Source organism: Saimiri boliviensis, chromosome 7 (assembly GCF_048565385.1).
Source record: "Saimiri boliviensis isolate mSaiBol1 chromosome 7, mSaiBol1.pri, whole genome shotgun sequence".
In the NCBI taxonomy this organism is placed as follows: Eukaryota; Metazoa; Chordata; class Mammalia; order Primates; family Cebidae; genus Saimiri; species Saimiri boliviensis.
This window is the reverse complement of record NC_133455.1, coordinates 13,462,072-13,480,313: the sequence shown is the minus strand read 5'-3', so window position 1 is coordinate 13,480,313 and position 18,242 is coordinate 13,462,072. Positions and strand designations below refer to the sequence as shown.

General features: G+C 43.2%; 1 protein-coding gene and 1 long non-coding RNA gene across 2 annotated transcripts in view; one reads left to right on the top strand and one right to left on the bottom strand.

Annotated features, from left to right (window-relative positions):
* The window catches only part of LOC104652046 (uncharacterized), a 217,943-nt gene that overhangs the window by 117,768 nt on the left and 81,933 nt on the right, over nucleotides 1-18,242 (bottom strand). The gene's annotated exons all lie outside the window — the stretch shown is intronic.
* The window catches only part of CCDC60 (coiled-coil domain containing 60), a 216,293-nt gene that overhangs the window by 169,638 nt on the left and 28,413 nt on the right, over nucleotides 1-18,242 (top strand). Inside the window, exons 6-8 of the mRNA XM_003932195.2 lie at nucleotides 30-120; nucleotides 5,768-6,002; nucleotides 17,861-17,945. Of these exons, the coding sequence (XP_003932244.1) occupies nucleotides 30-120; nucleotides 5,768-6,002; nucleotides 17,861-17,945 (411 nt within the window). The remainder of the gene's footprint in view (nucleotides 1-29; nucleotides 121-5,767; nucleotides 6,003-17,860; nucleotides 17,946-18,242) is intronic.

Below are 18,242 nucleotides of genomic sequence, written 5' to 3'. Positions count from 1 at the left end.
GGAAACTCATTAAGCTGTTTCTCACTCAGGGACCCGGGGGGAAGCAAGAGCACCATTAAAAAAATCAATAAGGACAAGTCCATGGGACAGAAGTGGGAGCACTTCATCACTGCACCAAAGGTAACCAACCACATGCGACTCAACCCTTTGGCTCTGAGGCCCCAGTTTTTGTTGAGGAATGTTTTTGCCAGTCTTTCCTCGGATGGGATTTCTTTTTTCTAGTTGGTTCTTGGAGTGAAGGGAAGTCAGAGCCACATGCTGTTGGATGGTTCTTTGTAAATTTTAATTAAAACAGTTATCTGGGGATTATAGGAGAAATGACATTTGGCTGGATGCCACATAATGGGGACGGGAGGGGCGGGCTAAGCAGCTGCTTAACAGGATGTCACCAGAAGGAAATGGACTCACCTCACTCTATCTTCTAAATCAATAACAGGCATTTCTCTCTCTATCTCTCTCTCTCTCTCTCTCTCTCTCTCTCTCTCTCTCCCCCCTCTTTAACCTAGTCAGAAAATAGAAGCCAGGCACAGTAGCTCATGCCTATAATCCCAAAGGATTGGGAGGCCAAGGCAGGGGTATCGCCTGAGCCCAGGAGTTTGAGACTGGCCTGGGCAACATAGTAAGACCCTGTCTCTACAAAAAAATTAAAAATTAGCTGGGCATAATGGCGTGCACCTATAGTTCCAGGTATTAGGGAGGCTGAAGTGGGAGGATCATTTTAAGCCGAGGAATTGGAGGCTGCAGTGAGCTATAATCTCACCACTGCACTCCAGCCTCCCACCTGAGCAAGAGAGTGAGATCCTGTCTCTGAGAAAAAGAAAATAAAAAGTGAGTGATTCAACAGACGAGATTTTCTACAAACTGAAACATGCGTTTAAGAGGACACCAAGATACAGATTCTATTTACCCAAAGTTATTCCTAACCCAGGACCTCCCAAACTCATCTGCTCAATAAACAAGCCTAACAGATAATAATAATAATGGCAAGAGGTGATACTGAGACAGGTAAAGGTAACAGAGCACAGAACTAGAGTGTTTGCTGAACCTGTCCCCTAACCCATAAAATGGGTATAATGGACTTGCCTGCCTACCTCACAACTTCAGTGAAGAAAGCCAGGAAATAAACAGAAGGCAAACTCACTTTAAAAATGTGAAAATGCTTAGCAGTCCTGTGGCTATGTAACTTTTAGAGGCCACTGCTCAACATAATTGTAAATGGGCTAGGTTCTGTGCTAAGGAAGCTTCTGTAGGTATATTATCTAGTTATGCCCTCTTAATAACCCTGTGGGGCACTGTTCTTAGCCCCAGGTGAGAGAGGAGGAATTTGCAGGCTCAGAGAGGTTAAGTGACTTCCATGAGGTTACCCAGCTGGGTAATGGCAGAGCCAGAAGTTAATTCTGGGTCTGTTTGTTAAACATAGTTTATTAAACATATAAACATAAATCTGTTGATCAAACATATGAACATCCAATGCCTGTTCTCCCTGACCTCATGATTCTAGTTGCCCCTCATGAAGAATTTCACCATTTGCTTACTCCTTCATCTAAGAAGTAAGAGCCTTGGCTTTTATGGCAGAAAGTTGCTATGGAGATACAGTGTGCATCTGTCTTCAGAAATGCACAGAAAAAGCAGCGGGAGCCACAAACCTTTCAGGGGAAAAAAAAAATCCTTCAAGGATATTCACCACCAAAATTGGAGGAGGGGAGAGGGAGAATTAATAGCTGTGCTTGAACTCTTGCAAAACTGAATTCACCAGCAAGTTTGTGGGTCAAACCCTGGGCTGCAGCACGTTCCACTGTGGGTATAAGGGAGCACTAAATTGGGATGCAGGAGACCTGGCTCGGACATGGCGACTCAGTTCACCATGTGATCTTGGACAAGTCCTTTCCCCTCTCCTGGGCCTCAGTTTCTCTACCTATAAAATGAGGACTTCGAAAGAGGGAATCCAACCAGCTCACACAACCCCTAATGCTCCTCTGTATGTATAGGCAGTGTTCGCAGGGGCCAGGCAACTTGTGTTATTAATGAAATAAAAAAACCAGGCCGAATGTGACAGTAGGGAGTGGTGGGGTCTGTGGCAAACTGGAGCAGTCCTGCACAGCTGAAGTTAAGAATCTCTGTGCAGCTTTAGCTCATTTTGCCTTGGGAGAATGGAAGCCCCGAGCTTATTATTTCTAAGAGAAACCAAAAACTTACATTTTTATATAAAGGCCTCCCAATTTGTAAAATTCTGGGTAGCTAAACATATCTCCCCATGGGCCACCAGTCTACAACTCCTACTTCATAGAAATGTAAGGAACCTTTCAGCAAATTCTTTTCCTCCATTTTCAAAAATCAGTCCCTGCTGTGATGGAACATAGCAACTGGTTAACACTACTGCTCAGTGAAATATAAAAAATAGAGAAGAAGCATTTAGGGATTTAAGTCAATTCGGAGAGGTTCAGTTCAATAAAAGGCAAGCAAGTCCCTGTCACATCTTCCCCCTACACTTTATTTTTTTCTGCCACTTTCAATTAATTACAAGTGTCAGCCCTTCACTTTGGATTTCCTGGCTAGGATGGTTAATTAAATTTTAATTAATGGCAACTTTGGGAGCATAAGATGAAATCCTAGCTCAAGGAAGATACACATAGAAGCCTGGATATGGAAGGTTATTCTCTTTGTCTTACAAATGAGGAAACTTATAAACGAGAGGGGGCAGACTGACTTACTCAGGGACCCCTGAAGTCCCTTGGCTCTGACTCCAGTGCTCACTGCAAGATTCCAGGCTGCCCCATGGCACAATCTGTCCAGCCTTCAAAAATTACATTGATCTTACCAGGCACAGTAGCTCACACCTATAATCCCAGCAGTTTGGGAGACCAAAGTGGGCAGATTGCTAGAGCTGAGGAGTTCAAGACCAGCCTGGGCAACATGGTGAAACCCCATCTCTACCAAAAATCCAAAAAAAGAGAAAATTAGCCAGGTGTGGTGGTGGGTGCCTGTAATCCCAACTACTTGGGAGGCTGAGGCAGGAGAATCACTTGAACCTGGGAAGCAGTGGCAATATCATGCCACTGTACTCCAGCCTGGGTGACATAGTGAGACCCTTTCTCAAAAATTAAAATTAAAATTAAAAAATTACATTGATCTGAAGAGTCTGGTTCTAGAGTCAGGAATTCATATTGTTCTAGGTCAAATGGAAAGAGGCACCTTCTACATTTTTCATCCCTGAGCTCTGACATCATCTCTCCCCAAAGTGACAGAGTACAGAGACCTTCTGTCGGTCTGGCAAGCTCTTGTCCTGTAGCATCAGGACAATGGGTGCATTGTACCAAGCTCCTAATTTATCAAAGGACAGGACAGGCCTGCTTTGGGTGCTTGGCTTTCCTTGATCAGTCATTTTGTAACTTGCATGGCCTCTGGAAGATCTGGTTAAATCCAGTTCTCCAGTCTATCATATTCTAGAGCATTCTGTCATTTGTATAGAATTTCACTGAAGATTTGAGAGTGATGAGGCAGGCACAGGGAGAGATCACGTCGTTTTGGGGTTGTGTTTGTTTGGTTGGTTTCTGGTGTTTTTGTTTTGTTTTGTTTTGTTTTGTTTTGTTTTGTTTTGTTTTGTTTTGTTTTGTGGAGAGATGGAGTCTTGCTCTGTTGCCCAGGCTGGAGTGCAATGGCACGATCTCGGTTCACTGCAACCTCCACCTCCTGGGTTCAAACAATTCTCCTACCTCGGCCTCCTGAGTAGCTGGGGCTACATGCACCCACCACCATGCCCAGCTAATTTCTTTTGTATTTTAGTAGAGATGGGGTTTCACCATGTTGCCCAGCCTGGTCTCGAACTCCTGAGCTCAGGCAATCTGCCTACCTCAGCCTCCCAAAATGCTAGGATTACAGGTGTGGGCCACCACACCTAGCTGAGGTCACAGCTTAAGGCCCACACCTCTCCCTTCTATTCCCCAACCTTCTCCTTCCCCTGTGAAACCAAGAAATCTTCCTCTCTTCTAGTGCAAGAAGGTCCCACCCATAATCAGGGCCCTACAAGGTAGCCATTCAAAATATTGCTTCTGATCACATACAGTGGACTCCCTGAAATGAATTCCGCTGAATACAATTCTCTCCACCTTGTGCAATGCATATTAAATCTTGGTGTGGTCTTTAGCGCTGTCTTCTCCCTGTCTCCTTTCCTAGGGTATCAAACGCTATGAGTTTCACCTAAAGAAGACACCAGTCTACCCATCAAGAGCTTCCAGTTTAAATGTGCTCAAATAAAACTAGTACTATTAAGTGAATATAAACTATACCCCACTCTGTGTTGAGCTCTTTCTCTAGAGAAGCTGAGGGCCCATTTCCTCCTGTGTAAACCTGGCATTTTAAATATCATAAGGAATCATTAGCATGGGATGAAGGACATTTTCAATGCCACTGGGAAAAAAAAAAAAAACCTTTTGAAGTATTTTGAAGCCAAGCATAGTAATGAGCTTTGGCATTAACCTGAATTGGGTCTGGATTCTGGTTCTGCTATTTTCTTGCTGTGACCTTGAGGAGGTTAGGAAGCCTCCATGAAATTTGGATCATGAGTTACATGAGGACATAACTCCAAACCGTGTATTCTGAAGTGATACCAATCTTGCAGGAAAGTACACACACACACACACACACACACACACACACACACACACACAGATACACACACACACACACACACACACACACACACACACAGATACACACACACACAGAGTATGTGTGTATTCTCTCTTACTCCTTTCCTTCCAAAAACCCACAGGACTTTCCCTACTTACCTCTCAATCCCTTCCGGAACTTCTCATCCAGTTCTCCTAGTCCACATAATCATGGCTCCTCCCTCAAGAATGCCACTGCGCCAGACATATCTGCTTCCTCCCATTTCACTTCCTAAATGTTAGGCCTAGAATTTTCCCTATCCTGTGTTCTTTAGAAAACCTTCATGATTATAAATGATTATTTGAGGCCCAGGTGTCAACTTGGGGACTGAGAAGTTAATATATGCAATCTGGAGCCAAAACCAAGATATGTCTAAAAATTAGACCAATCCTCATACAAAGGTTGAAAATCAACTCCAATAGTTATTACAAAAGAAAAGCGCTGGAAACTATCATTCTTAGCAAACTGACACAAGAACAGAAAACCAAATACCGCGTGTTCTCACTCATAAGTGGGTATTGAACAATGAGAACACATGGAAACAGGAAGGGGAACATCACACACTGGGGCCTATTGGAGGGGTAGGGGCTAGGGGAGGGATAGCAGGTGATGGGACCATAGGGGAGGGATAGCATTAGGGGAGATACCTAATGTAGATGATGGGGCGATGGATGCAGCAAACCACCACGGCACATGTATACCTGTGTAACAAATCTGCACATTCTGCACACCCCAGAACTTAAAATATGATTTAAAAAACACGTGCTCTGGGCCTTGACAGTATCATGGAAAACACATTTGGCTTCCTATGGTGATTTCTTGGGCAACTATGCACTCATTCAATAGAATACACTGTCACATTTGATTCAAATAATACACATTTTTCAATTATCTCGATTTGTAACAAAAGGTCACTCCAGATCCAGAACATGTCTCATGGTGTTTGGAAAGAGCCAGAAGGAATTCACAGTTAGACCCAGGCTTTGCTTTTGTCTGCTGTCCCTCCCTACCTCCCTCCTTCCCTCCTTTTCTTCCTGTCTTTCTTCCATCTTTTTCCCCCACTCCTTCCTGAAACCTCTCTTTCTTCTCTTTCCTTTAGACCAAGAAATTCAAAACTCCTGCGATGCGGGTTACCAGCCGAAAACCAAGCCGGCGAAGCTCCACACTCAGTCTGAGTCGGACCAGTGGGGGGTCCTCTCCCCAGAGCAGCATGGTCTCTGTGAACCCTGGCTCAGATGAGCCCCCGAGTGTGAACAACCAGGTGACCAGCAGCAAGGACATTGAGGACAATGAGTCATCTTCAACCAAGCCAGATGAAGAAGCTCTGCATATGAGTAAGTCCTACCTGAGATCTGACTCATCCACCCTGACCCTTTGCCTTTAAGCCAGACATCAAGAAACCCTCCTGCCCCAAGTGCACCGCCACTCATTTAAAGGTGGCACAGGATCCCCCATCCTTGTTCAATTTCCTTGGACCTCTTTGTTTTTCCCAGTGGAGATCAGAAATACACTCTATAACTTGCATTGCCCTGAGCCATTTCTCCTAGGGAGACAGCCTGTGGTCCCCAACTGCCCTTTTTTAATTTTAAAAATATTTTTATTTAGGCCAGGCATGGTGGCTCATGTCTGTAATCCCAGCACTTTGGGAGGCTGAGGCAGGCAGATCTTTGAGGTCAGGAGTTTGAGACCAGCCTGGCCAACACGGTGAAACCCTGTCTCTACTGAAAATACAAAAATTAGCTGCATGTGGTGGCGCATGCCTGTAATCCCAGCTACTTGGGAGACTGAGGCAGGAGAAACTCTTGAACCTGGCAAATGGAGGTTGTAGTGAGCTGAGATTGTGTCACTACACTCCAGCCGGGGCCACAGAGAGAGACTCAAAAAATATTTTTTTATTTAGCCCAATTTATACTGAACATTATCAATTCAATGTGTAACCAATGTAAAAACTATTAGCGAGATATTTTGCATCTTCTTTTATACTAAGTCTTTGAAATTTGGTGTCTACTTTGTTAAACATTTACATATCATAAAATTTGCTTATTTTAAATGTGCAATTCAGTGATTTCTAGTAAACTTAGAGTTATGTAACCATCACCACAATCCAATTTCGGAACATTTCCATCCACTCAAAAGAAAACCTTGTGCCCTTCTTACCCAGAACCCACAGGCAACCACAAACCTGCTTTCTATCTCTGCTGCTTTGTCTTTTCTGAGCATTTTATAAATGGAAGTTGTATCACTCTGTGATCTTCACCCTGAGAAAGCCTTTTCAGCAGCTCAAAATTTGAGGGAAATAAGTCCTTTAGAAAAAAATCCAATTAGGCCAGGCATGGTGGCTTACGTCTGTAATCCCATAACTTTGGGAGGTGGAGGTGGGCAGATCACTTGAGCTCAGGAGTATGAGATCAGCTTGGGCAACGTGGTGAAACCCCATCTCTCCAAAAAAACAAAATTAAAAAATAATTTTTTTAACCCTCAAAATTAGCCAGGCATGGAGGCATGTGCCTGTGGTTCCAGCTACTCAGGAAACTGAGGTGGGAGGATCACTTGAGCCTAGGAGGTAGAGGCTGCCATGAGCTGTGATTTGCTCCTTTACGCTAGCCTGGGCAACAGTACAAGACCTGTCTAAAAACGGGAAAAGAAAAGAAGAGAAGAAGAGAAGGGAAAGGGAGGGGAGGGGAGGAAAAGAAGGAAAATTCCCTGAAATCTATGAGCCTTCAAAAATTCAAACACACACATATACACAATTTTGCACAATATTTTGGGTGGAGTGCTGTGAACCTCAACTAGATAGAATCATGACCGGATTCCATGTCATACAAAAGATTCATTTTCAGAACTTTCTGGCTTGAGCTTGTATAGTAAAAGGAGATAGGAAAAGCAAGAGAAGGATCCAGAAGAATTCGTACAGAAAGATGGAGAAGGTGGCAAGAAGAGAGATTAAGACAAGGAACGGCCCACCACAACATTCTTGACTCTGATGCATGGGACATCTTTCTGCTCTCTCCTCATCTCTGATGTCCCCTCTGTGGTGTCCAGCTGAACCTCCCTGTTTGGCCAGTGTTCTCTCTCACACTGTCTGGAATGCCTGGGCAGCCGAGGCTGAGCTGAGTGACAAGGATTGGGTGTAGCATAGATTCAAGGAGGTGAAAAAGGAGGTCAAAGCAGACTAAGAATCTGTGTGAGGCCCTGATCGTCAAAGATGGTGGGAGTGAGTGTAAAATAGTTCAACCATTGTGGAAGACAGTGTGGCACTTTCCCAAGGACCTAGAAATAGAAATTTCATTTGACCCAGCAATCCCATTACTGGGTATATACCCAAAGGATTATAAATCATTCTATTATAAAGACACATGTACATGTATGTTCATAGCAGCACTGTGTATAATAGCAAAGACCTGGAACCAACCCAAATGCCCATCGACAATAGACTGGACAACGAAAATGTGGCACATATACACCATGGAATACTATGCAGCCATAAAAACAGTGAGTTTGTGTCCTTTGTAGGGACATGGATGAATCTGGAAGCCATCATTCTCAGCAAACTGACACAAGAACAGAAAATCAAACACCTCATGTTCTCATTCACAGGCAGGTGTTGAACAATGAGAACACATGGACACACGGAGGGGAGCAACACGCACTGGGATGTGATGGGTGGCCAGGGTTCAGAGTACTGACTGCCAGTGAGAAAAGTTCCCAACACCCCTGCTTGTCAACAGGGGGACTAGGAAAGTATCCAAGACCCAAAAGGCTATTTTCTGAACAGAGGAAGTATTATCTGAGATAGGAAGAAACTAAGATAGACCACCAGCAGTTGAGTGATTCTTATAGATTTCTTTCTTTTTTTACATTTTTTAGAGACATGGTCTCACTCTGTTGCCCGGGCTGGAATGCAGTGGCACAATCATGCCTCACTGCAGCCTCAAACTCCTGGGCTCAAACAACCTTCCCATCTCAGCTTCCTGGCTACTTATGGATTTCTTGAATCTTCTTTCATTTAACACATACTTACTGAGCATCAACTGTGTGACCAAAACAGTTATTTGAGTACCCGCCCTTCCCAAGCTTACATTTTAGAAGAGACAAATGATAAATAAGAAACCCATAGGCTGGGTGCAGTGTCTCATGCCTGCAATTCCAATAGCTGGGGAGGCCGAGGCACAAGGATGGCTTGAGACCAGGAATTTGAGACCAGCCTGGGCAACATAGTGAGACCCTAGCTCTACAAAAAAATTTCAAAAAATTAGCCATTGATGGTGGCACATGCCTGTAGTCCTAGCTACTTGGGAGGCTGAAATAGGAGGATCACATGAGTCCAGGATTTCAAGATTGCAGCCAACTATGATTGTGCCACTGCACTCCAGCCTGGGCAACAGAGTAAGACCTTGTCTCTAAAAATAAACAAAATAAAAAAGAAAGTTGTAACTAGCAAGGCCAGGCGTCCCCCAAACTATGGCCTGGCCCGCGGGCCGCATGCGGCACCCTGAGGCCATTTATCCGCCCCCACCCTCCCCGCCACACTTCAGGAAGGGGCACCTCTTTCATTGGTGGTCAGTGAGAGGAGCACAGTATGTGGTGGCCCTCCAACGGTCTGAGAGACAGTGAACTGGCCCCCTATGTAAAAAGTTTGGGGACGCCTGAGCAAGGCAATTGCATATAATACATGCTCAGAAAAGAATAAAACAGGATGCTAGGATAGAGAGACTATTGGCAGTCATGGAGCTAAATTAGCAAGGGCGATCAAGGAAAGCCTCTCTCAGCTCTGATGTTTGAACTGACACCTGAAGACCTCAAGCTGGGGAGGGAGGCAGAGGCCAGAGCATGCAAGACCTTTGCAGAGCAAGCAAGACTTCATAATTACTCCAGGTGCAAGAGGAAGTATCTGGAAAGTTTTCAGTACAGGAGGGATTAGACGTGGTTTGCTTTTCCAAGATATTTGTGTGGTTATTAGTGTTATATCCATGTCTTCTTTTTTTTATTTTTCAACTCTAAAAGGTTTGCTCTTAAATAAGAAGAGTAGAGAGAGAGCCCGGCTTCAAGGTCCTGCCTCAGCTCCAGAGCTTGCACATGGTTCTCCCAGGGGCAAGCAGAACACTGGTGCTGGCAGCAGAAGGGAGTAGCAGAGGAAGGAGAGTTTGCAATGAGGGGAGGGGTAAATGGAGCATCTCTCCAGGCACCTGCAACACCATAGGCCTTTCCCCGGTGACCACCTTCCCCTCACATCCAGCCACTTGCCTGCTCCAATCACTGCTGTCTCCTAAAACTCCTTCAAACTCTACCTTCTTCATACCTGTTGCTTTTGTCTTAGTTTAAAGATAGAGAACTGGAGGCATATAAGGAGATCCTGACACTTATGTTTTGTTTAGCATACAAACACAAAAAACTATGTTTTTTAAAAAGTAGCTGTGACTTTTTAAGATTAAGATATTTTGGGGGAGGCCAAGGTTGGTGGATCACCTGAGGTGAGGAGTTCGAGACCGGCCTGACCAGCATGGAGAAACCCTGTCTCTACTAAAAATATAAAATCAGCCAGGTGTTGTGGCGCAGGTCTGTAATCCCAGCTACTAGGGAGGATGAGGCAGGTGAGCCGAGATCATGCCATTTCACTCCAGCTTCGGTAGTAAGACTGAAACTCTGCCTAAAAAAAAAAAAAAAAAAAAAAAAAAAAAAAACGAGATCAAGATACTTTACCTAAAACTTCTGACTTTTTACAAACAAATCACTCTTAGCCAGTTATGGTGGCTCACAATTGTAATCCTAGCACTTTGAGAGGCCAAGGCAGGAGGATCACTTGAGGCCAAGAGTTCGAGACTAGCCTGGCCAACATAGCCAGACCCCACCTCTACAAATAAAATAAATCACTCTTTTTGGCAACAGTGGGCCTGCAATCCTGAACAACAACAATCAACTGGAGCTTGGCTCCTTTAGGTGGGGTTTGCATTCTCCAGTTTTCCATAGTCTTCATCACTCCCTATTGCTCCACTCATTGCTCCAGTTGGCTGAGTGTGTGACCATTATTATTACATTTGCCCCATTGTTTTCTTTAGAATGATGATGATTATAATGATGATGATGATGATGATAAAACTATAACTAAAACTTAAAAGAATTTTTGGGACCAGGCGCCTGTAATCTCACCACTTTGGGAGGCCGAGGCAGGTAGATAACCTGAGTTTGGGAGTTCAAGACCAGCCTGACCAACATGGAGAAACCCTGTTTCTACTAAAAATACAAAATTAGCCAGGCATGGTGGCACGTGCCTGTAATCCCAGCTACTAGAGAGGCTGAGGCAGGAGAATCACTTGAATATGAGAGGCAGAGGTTGCGGTGAGCCAAGATCACGCCATTGCACTCCAGCCTGGGCAACAAGAGTGAAACTTGGTCTCAAAAAAAAAAAAAAAAGTATTTTTGTATCAGCAACTTTATATGTACATTAATTCATTTAATCTTCATAAGAACTTCTTCATGCATATTCTGCTGAGGAGAACATTGGGTCACAGAGAGGTTAAGTTATTTGCCCCAAGTCACACAGCTAGTAAGTAATAAAGGCAGAACTTGAACCCAAGCAATCTGGCCTTCAAATCAAGCTTGATTGCTCTGCTTTACCCAAGTATTCAGGAAAAAATAAAAGATGGATCAAGAGAACAATTTGATTTTTTTTTTACATCAACCTATGTCACTCATTTTTGGTACCTGGCCCCCGAAGGCCACCTGGGTTTGAGACCTCTGGTCTAGAGTCTCTTCACTTCTCACCTAAACAATATCAACAGCCTCCTAACTAGTCTCCCGGCTTCTTGTTCTGCCTTTACTCACTTATTTTTCTGCAAGTTGAGTCAGAAGGGACTTTCTAAATTAAAAATCTGATATAGTTCTCTCTAGCTCAACATCTTTCAAAGACTCTCCGTTTTCTCTACTACATTGCCTCTGATCTTGTCCCAGCCTGCCCAGGTCAACTCTTGCTAGCTCACACCTTAAGTGGGGCACACCAACCTCATCAAAACACTTTCTTCTTTTTAAGCAATGCACATTCTTGTATGACTTTCTCTACTTGAAATGTCTGTTCACCCTTGACCCTTCAGTCTGGTGGACTCCTGCTCAACCTTCAAGACCCAGCTCAAATGTTCACTCCTCTGTGGAACCTTCTCTGACTCACCCAGGTTTCCTCTACTCTTGCCTGTTAGTAGTTAGTATTTGCTTTTATTGAATTATTAACTTTAACTTAAAATGCCTCTCACTGTATCCAGTAGGAACTTCTTGTGGCTGAGTACAGAGACCTAAAAAACAGTGGCTTAAAAAAAGATAAAAGTTTATTTTTTGTACAGATTAAAGATTAGTCCAGGGCTGGTAAGGTGGCTCCAATAAATCATCAGGGGTCCTACTCCTTCTCTTTCTTCTGTGCCATCCTTAACATCACTTCATAATCCACCATGGCTGCCAGAACTCCAGCCATCACACCCACATTCTAGGTTGTAAGAAAAAGGAAGTAAGCAAAGTACAAAAGTGCCCATTCCCAGCTGTGGTTAAGCAATCCTCTCAGGAGCTCCCTACTACACTTCTACTAAAATCTCACTGCCAAGAACTTAGTCACAGGGTCATGCCCAGCTGCAAAGGATATTGAAAAAATGAGCTAGCAAATGCTTTCCCTTATATGCATAGAAAGTATCATAGTTCAATTACTAAGAAAGAAGGCAAAAAGGAATGTGAACTCCCTGCAGGTGTACAACAATAACATCTTATTTACCTTCTCTCTAGCACACAGTAGGGACACAAAAATGGCTGAAAAAAATGAATTATTCCCTGGGAGGGAAAGTTTGCTACTTTAACCTCCCAAATCTTTTCCTCCATTTATACTTTAATCTCCATCCCATTTGTCACAGCATTGACAAAAGTAGATTAATTCCCAGCCTCTCTTGCCTTCTAAAACCTACTCAAATTGATTCTGAATTCATGAGTCCTATTCTGAAAGACACACTATTTGACCAAGATCTAATTTCCAAGGCTTCTGCATAATGAGGTCTTTGTAGATGCAAATCACTGGAGACAGCAGGTTGTGGCCTCTCCATGGAATGATTCCCTCCCCAAATCAATGGCAGAGAGATTCCCAAGAAACAAAAGCCCAAGCTGTTCCTCCTGCCAGTCTTGAAGCTCTGAGTCTTGGAACTATTAGAGGAGAAACTCACTTAAATAGCATCTCAAAATATGGGTCCTATACCATCTCATGTTTCCCTTCAAACTAGCCCCATACAACAAAAAGACCTCCTCTATCCCCTCTCCCCCAAAAGAAGAAATGGATTTACGCATTCAAGGATGAGATTCTTAGATAGGCTGGGCATGGAAGATGGAGAAAGGAAGTCAGGATTTTTTCTCTTGGGATATAATTTGTCATTTGGTGCCTTAGAATGTGCCAGGTCACTGTGATCATTTGCTGATATCCATATCCACCCATCCATGGGCTGGTTTGCTTATGAGTTGGGGGCAGGAGTGGTGGAGCAGTCAGATGTTGCTGCTTGGTTCCAAAGAGAAGAGAAGAAACTACGAGAACCAATCACAGCTCCCTTGCTAATAGGCTTCTGGACACACTCCATGGATTCTGGGATGTGTGGCTCTAGGGAAGGTGGGCATGACAAGATGAAAATAAAGGTCAAGTTCAGGTTAAATGGAATCATGCCCACAAACTGAGAGCTGAAGTAGAAAACGGCTTAATGCTAACATTTATCACAGCCTGGATGGCTCCAAAGTCACTAAGGAAAGGCATTCTTTCCCTAGCATCTAGTGATTGCATTAATATACAAAGCTGGACACAAATGGTCTTGGGAAGCACTGGGCTTCAGGCCTCCCTTCCAGTATGGCTTTTGAGACCTGAGCTTGAGCCAACTGCAGGTACCCACTAAGGAATGAGTGGGTGCGCTGGCATTGTCATCATTCATTGCTATCCAAATCTCACTCATAGTCCCAAATCCTTCCCTTTATTTCCTCCCTAGTTGTTCACTTATTCATTCTGCAACTGTTGATTGAGACCCCATGTGCTAAGCATGCTGCCAGGTGCTATCAATAAAAAGACAAATAAAATGTGGCCCCTGACATCAAGGAACTCACGGACTAGAGGAAAGACCTGCAAGTGAACAGGCAATGACCATCACATGAAAGCAATGCTATGATCGGGGTCAGAAGGACAATTCGCTGCAGGAGTCCACAGGTGGGCACCCTACCAGGTGCAGTGGATGGAGATGGGAAGAGAGTATTCTTCCAGAATCCCAGAGGAGGGAGGAAAATGTGATAGATCTATCAAAAGTGTATGAAACCAACATCAGCCCCTCTACTTTCTGTTCTGAGACAGTGCAAGCCACCAGTATGTCTCATAAAGATAGAAAATAAAAATCAAATATTATTTTTACCCGATGGAGACAGCCGTCTAGCATATTTGTTCATTGTGAGATACAATCTTGTTGCACCACTAAAAATACGTGTTTAAGGCTCTCTCTTCGGTTGCTCAAGTTCCACGAGTTGGCTATCGAAGTTTTCTTCTTAGTTCCTGGAATTTAAAAGCCATCTCAAAAGTCTCCTCTCTTTTATTTCTTGATATATCTCTGATCTCCAATGGCTCTCTGTCTGTGTATTTCCTCCTCTTCTCACTCCAAGTGCCTTCTTCTCTCTTCTTGTTCATAAATCTGGGGAGAAATTCTGGAGTATTCAGTCATCAAGAGACAACCTCACACTGATATTTCAGCACCGTGGACAGCTACAAACATTCTGGAAAAAGCGGTCCCAAAGCTCATGGTTTTGTATCAAAGCGGATTCCATGCTAGGGAGTGGAAAGTATCAAGGCATCCAGCGATTTGGAAATATGTATCCACATAAGACAGGACCATTCAATTCCACTCTCCCACTTTTCTTGACAGTAACTTACTCCATCTCTATTTCATTTCCCAACTTTTGGGAGTGTCAGTGTGTTCATTTCCTACAACCGCTGTAAAATTTCTGATGACAGAAACTTATTGTCTCACAGTTCTGGATACTAAACATCCAAAATCAACGTGTCTATAGGGCCATGCATCTTCTAAAATCCACAGGAGAGAATTCTTCCTTGACTTCTTGTGGGTGCTGCCAATCCTTGGCATTCCTTGGTTTATAAACGCATCACTTGAATCTACAGCCCCTGACATCACATCTATCTTTTCCCTGTGTGTCACTCTCTTCTACTTATAAGGACACTAGTCATTGGATAGAGGGTTCATCCTGCTCCAGTGTGACCTTACCTTTACATAACTACAATCACCTGTCACATAACAATGTTTCGGTCAACAATGGACCACATATAAGACAGTGGTCCCATAAGATTAGAGTGAAGCTGAAAAATTCCTATTGCCTAATATATCTTAGCCATCATTATATCATAGCACACTATGTTCCTCACAGGTCTGTGATGATGCTGGTGTCAATAAACCTACTGCATTTTATACTGCATATAAAAGTATAACAATTACATACAGTACATATATAAACCTGTATCATACTTGATGATGATAAAATGACTATGTTACAGGTTTATATATGTACTATACTTTATTTTCTATTGTGACTTTAGATTGTATTCCTTCTACTTATGAAAAGAAAGTGAATTGTAAAACAGCCCTAGGTAGGTCCTTCAGGAGATATTCCAGAAGAAAGCATTGCTGGGAGATGATAGTTCCATGAGTGTTACTGCCTTTGAAGACCTTCAGGGGGACAAGATATGCAGATGAAAGACTGTGATATTGATAATCCTGACCCTGTGTTGGCCTAGGCTAATGTGTGTGTTTGTGGCTTAGTTTTTTGGTTTTTGGTTTTTGTTTGTTTTTTGTTTTGAGACAGTTTCATTCTTGTTGCCCAAGTTGGAGTGCAGTGGCACAATCTCAGCTCACTGCAACTTCCACCTCCCAGGTTCAGGTAATTCTCCTGCCTCAGCCTCCACCCAAGTACCTGGGATTACAGACACCTGCCACCATGCCTGGCTGATTTTGCGTGTGTGTGTGTTTAGTAGAGACAGAGTTTTGCCATGTTGGCCAGGCTGACCTCAGATGATCCACCTGCCTCGGCCTCCGAAAGTGCTGGGATTACAGGCATGAGCCACCATACCTGGCCTTATTTTTTAACAAAAATAATTTAAAAGCAAAAAATTTTTTTAAATAGAAAAAAGCTTACAGAATAAGGATATTAAAAAAGAAAACTTTTTTTACAGATATAGAATGTGTTTGTGTTTTATGCTGTGTTATTACAAAAGAGTCAAGAAGCTTAAAAAGTGTAAATCTTATAAAGTAAAAAAGTTACAGTAAGTTAAGTTTAGTTCATTATTGAAGAAAGAAAAATATTTTTAGTAAGTTTAGTGTAGCCTAAGTGTACGTGTTTATAAAGTCCACAGTAATGTCCTAGGCCTTCATATTTACTAGCCACTCCACTCACTGACACCTAGAACAATTTTCAGTCCTGGAAATTCCATTTATGATAAATACCCTAAATAGGTGTATTTTTAATCTCTTATACTATATTTTGGCTGTACCTTTTCTATGTTATGCCTAGATACACAAATACTTAACATTGTTTTATAATTGCCTACAGTATTCAGTATAGTAACATGCTGTACAGGTTTGTGACCTGAGAGCAATAAGCTATATCTAACACATAGCCCATGTGTAGAGTAAGCTATGCCACCTAGGTTTATGTGAGTGCACTCTATGATGTTTGCACAATGATGAAATCACCTAATGATGCATTTCTCAAGATGTGCCTCTATTGTTAAATGACACAACTATCATTAAGTCTTCAGTGATCTTATTTCCAAATAATGTCATCGACTGAGGTCCTGGGTTATAAGGACCTCAGCATATCTTGGCAAGGAGGGTCACACAGTTCAACCCGTAACAGTTGGGTATGAAGAAATATTTCTATACTATATAAAATCAACAATATTCTTTTTTCTGAGACAGGTTCTCACTCTGTCGTCCAGGTTGGAGTGCAGTGGCATGATGTTGGCTCACTGCAGCATCGACTTCCCAGGCTCAGGTGATTCTCCCACCTCAGCCTCTTGAGTAGCTGGGAATACAGGCGCACCCAACCATACCCAGCTAATTTTTTATATTTTTTGTTTTAGTAGAGATGGTGGTTTCTCCATGTTGCCCAGGCTGGCCTTGAGCTCCTGAGCTCAAGAAATCCTCCCACCTCAACCTCCCAAAGTGCTGAGATTATAGGTGTGAGCCACTGCCCCTGGCCAAAATCAATATTAAGTATGAAAATAAAAGTTGGGTCAGGGAAAGAGGAGTGGTGGGAGCTGTGGGGAGCGGGAGAGCACATGCCTATCTAAAGGCACATCTAGCATGCAGCAAGAATGGGGGCAGTGTAGTCCCATCTCAGACTCTTTTCTAGGGAAGCTGGAGGTCTGGATTTTCATGTGAAATCTTCCAGTTTAAAAAGGTTGACATCTGCATGGAATCAAATAAAACACATTTGTGAGCTGAATTCAGCCTGTGGATTGCTGGTTTAAAAATTCAGGCCAATGGAGATCAGAGAGGGTTTCCTGAGCAAGATGGTTTCCTCTCAGCTTTGGAAACAGTTCTCCCTGGCTGCAGTAGAGTTTAAGGTGGGGAAGGGAAGGGAGATGAAACCAGGGATAAAAAGAGCAGATGGATCCTGGCAGGCCTTACAGGCCACATTGAAGGAATGTATTTATTTTTTATTGTATTATTATTATTATTATTATTATTATTATTATTATTTTATTTAGAGTCTCACTGTATCACCCAGAATGTAGTGCAGTGGCACGATCTTGGCTTACTGCAACCTCCGCCTCTCAGATTCAAGTGATTTTCGGGCCTCAGCCTCCTGAGAAGCTGGAATTACAGGCACTCACCACCATGCCCTGCTAATTTTTGTACATTTTTTAGAGGTAGACCATGCAAAGGGCTGGCATTACAGGCATTAGCCAAAAGAAACAGAGCCACTGATGGATTTTAAGCAGGGGCGTGGCATGATCGGATTCACAACCTGCTTAGCACTATGAGCCACCTCTTCTGGACCCCGATGGAATCCCTCTCTAGATCCCAACCCTCAGGAGCAGAGATGACCCTGGCTTGAGGCCTGCACCCTGCCCTGCACAATCCTGTCTCAGGGGTGACTTCTGGTCAAGAGTGACCTCTCATATTCTCATCAGATCTGCAGAAGCTCCTGGAGATGGTTCGAGAGGATGCCCGGAGGATAATCACTATAGAAAATGAGATGCAAAGAAAAGCACCCAGGTATGTTCCTTGGCTCCTGGGGTAAATAAAGCTTAGAATAATAGCAATCACACTAACTGTAGTAGCTGAGCATTTTCTCTGTGACAGGCACTGAACTGTGTTGTTTATGTGTATCACTTCTCTGAGTTCTTACAATAATCCTACAAGGAAGATACTATTATCTTCATTTTACAAGTAAGGAAATGAGGCCTAGAGAGGCTATGTGACTAGTTCAAGGTCACTCAGCCAGTGAATGATAAGGTCATGAATCTAATCTAGACCTTTCTTTTTGCTTTATTTTTGTCTTTGAGACAGGGT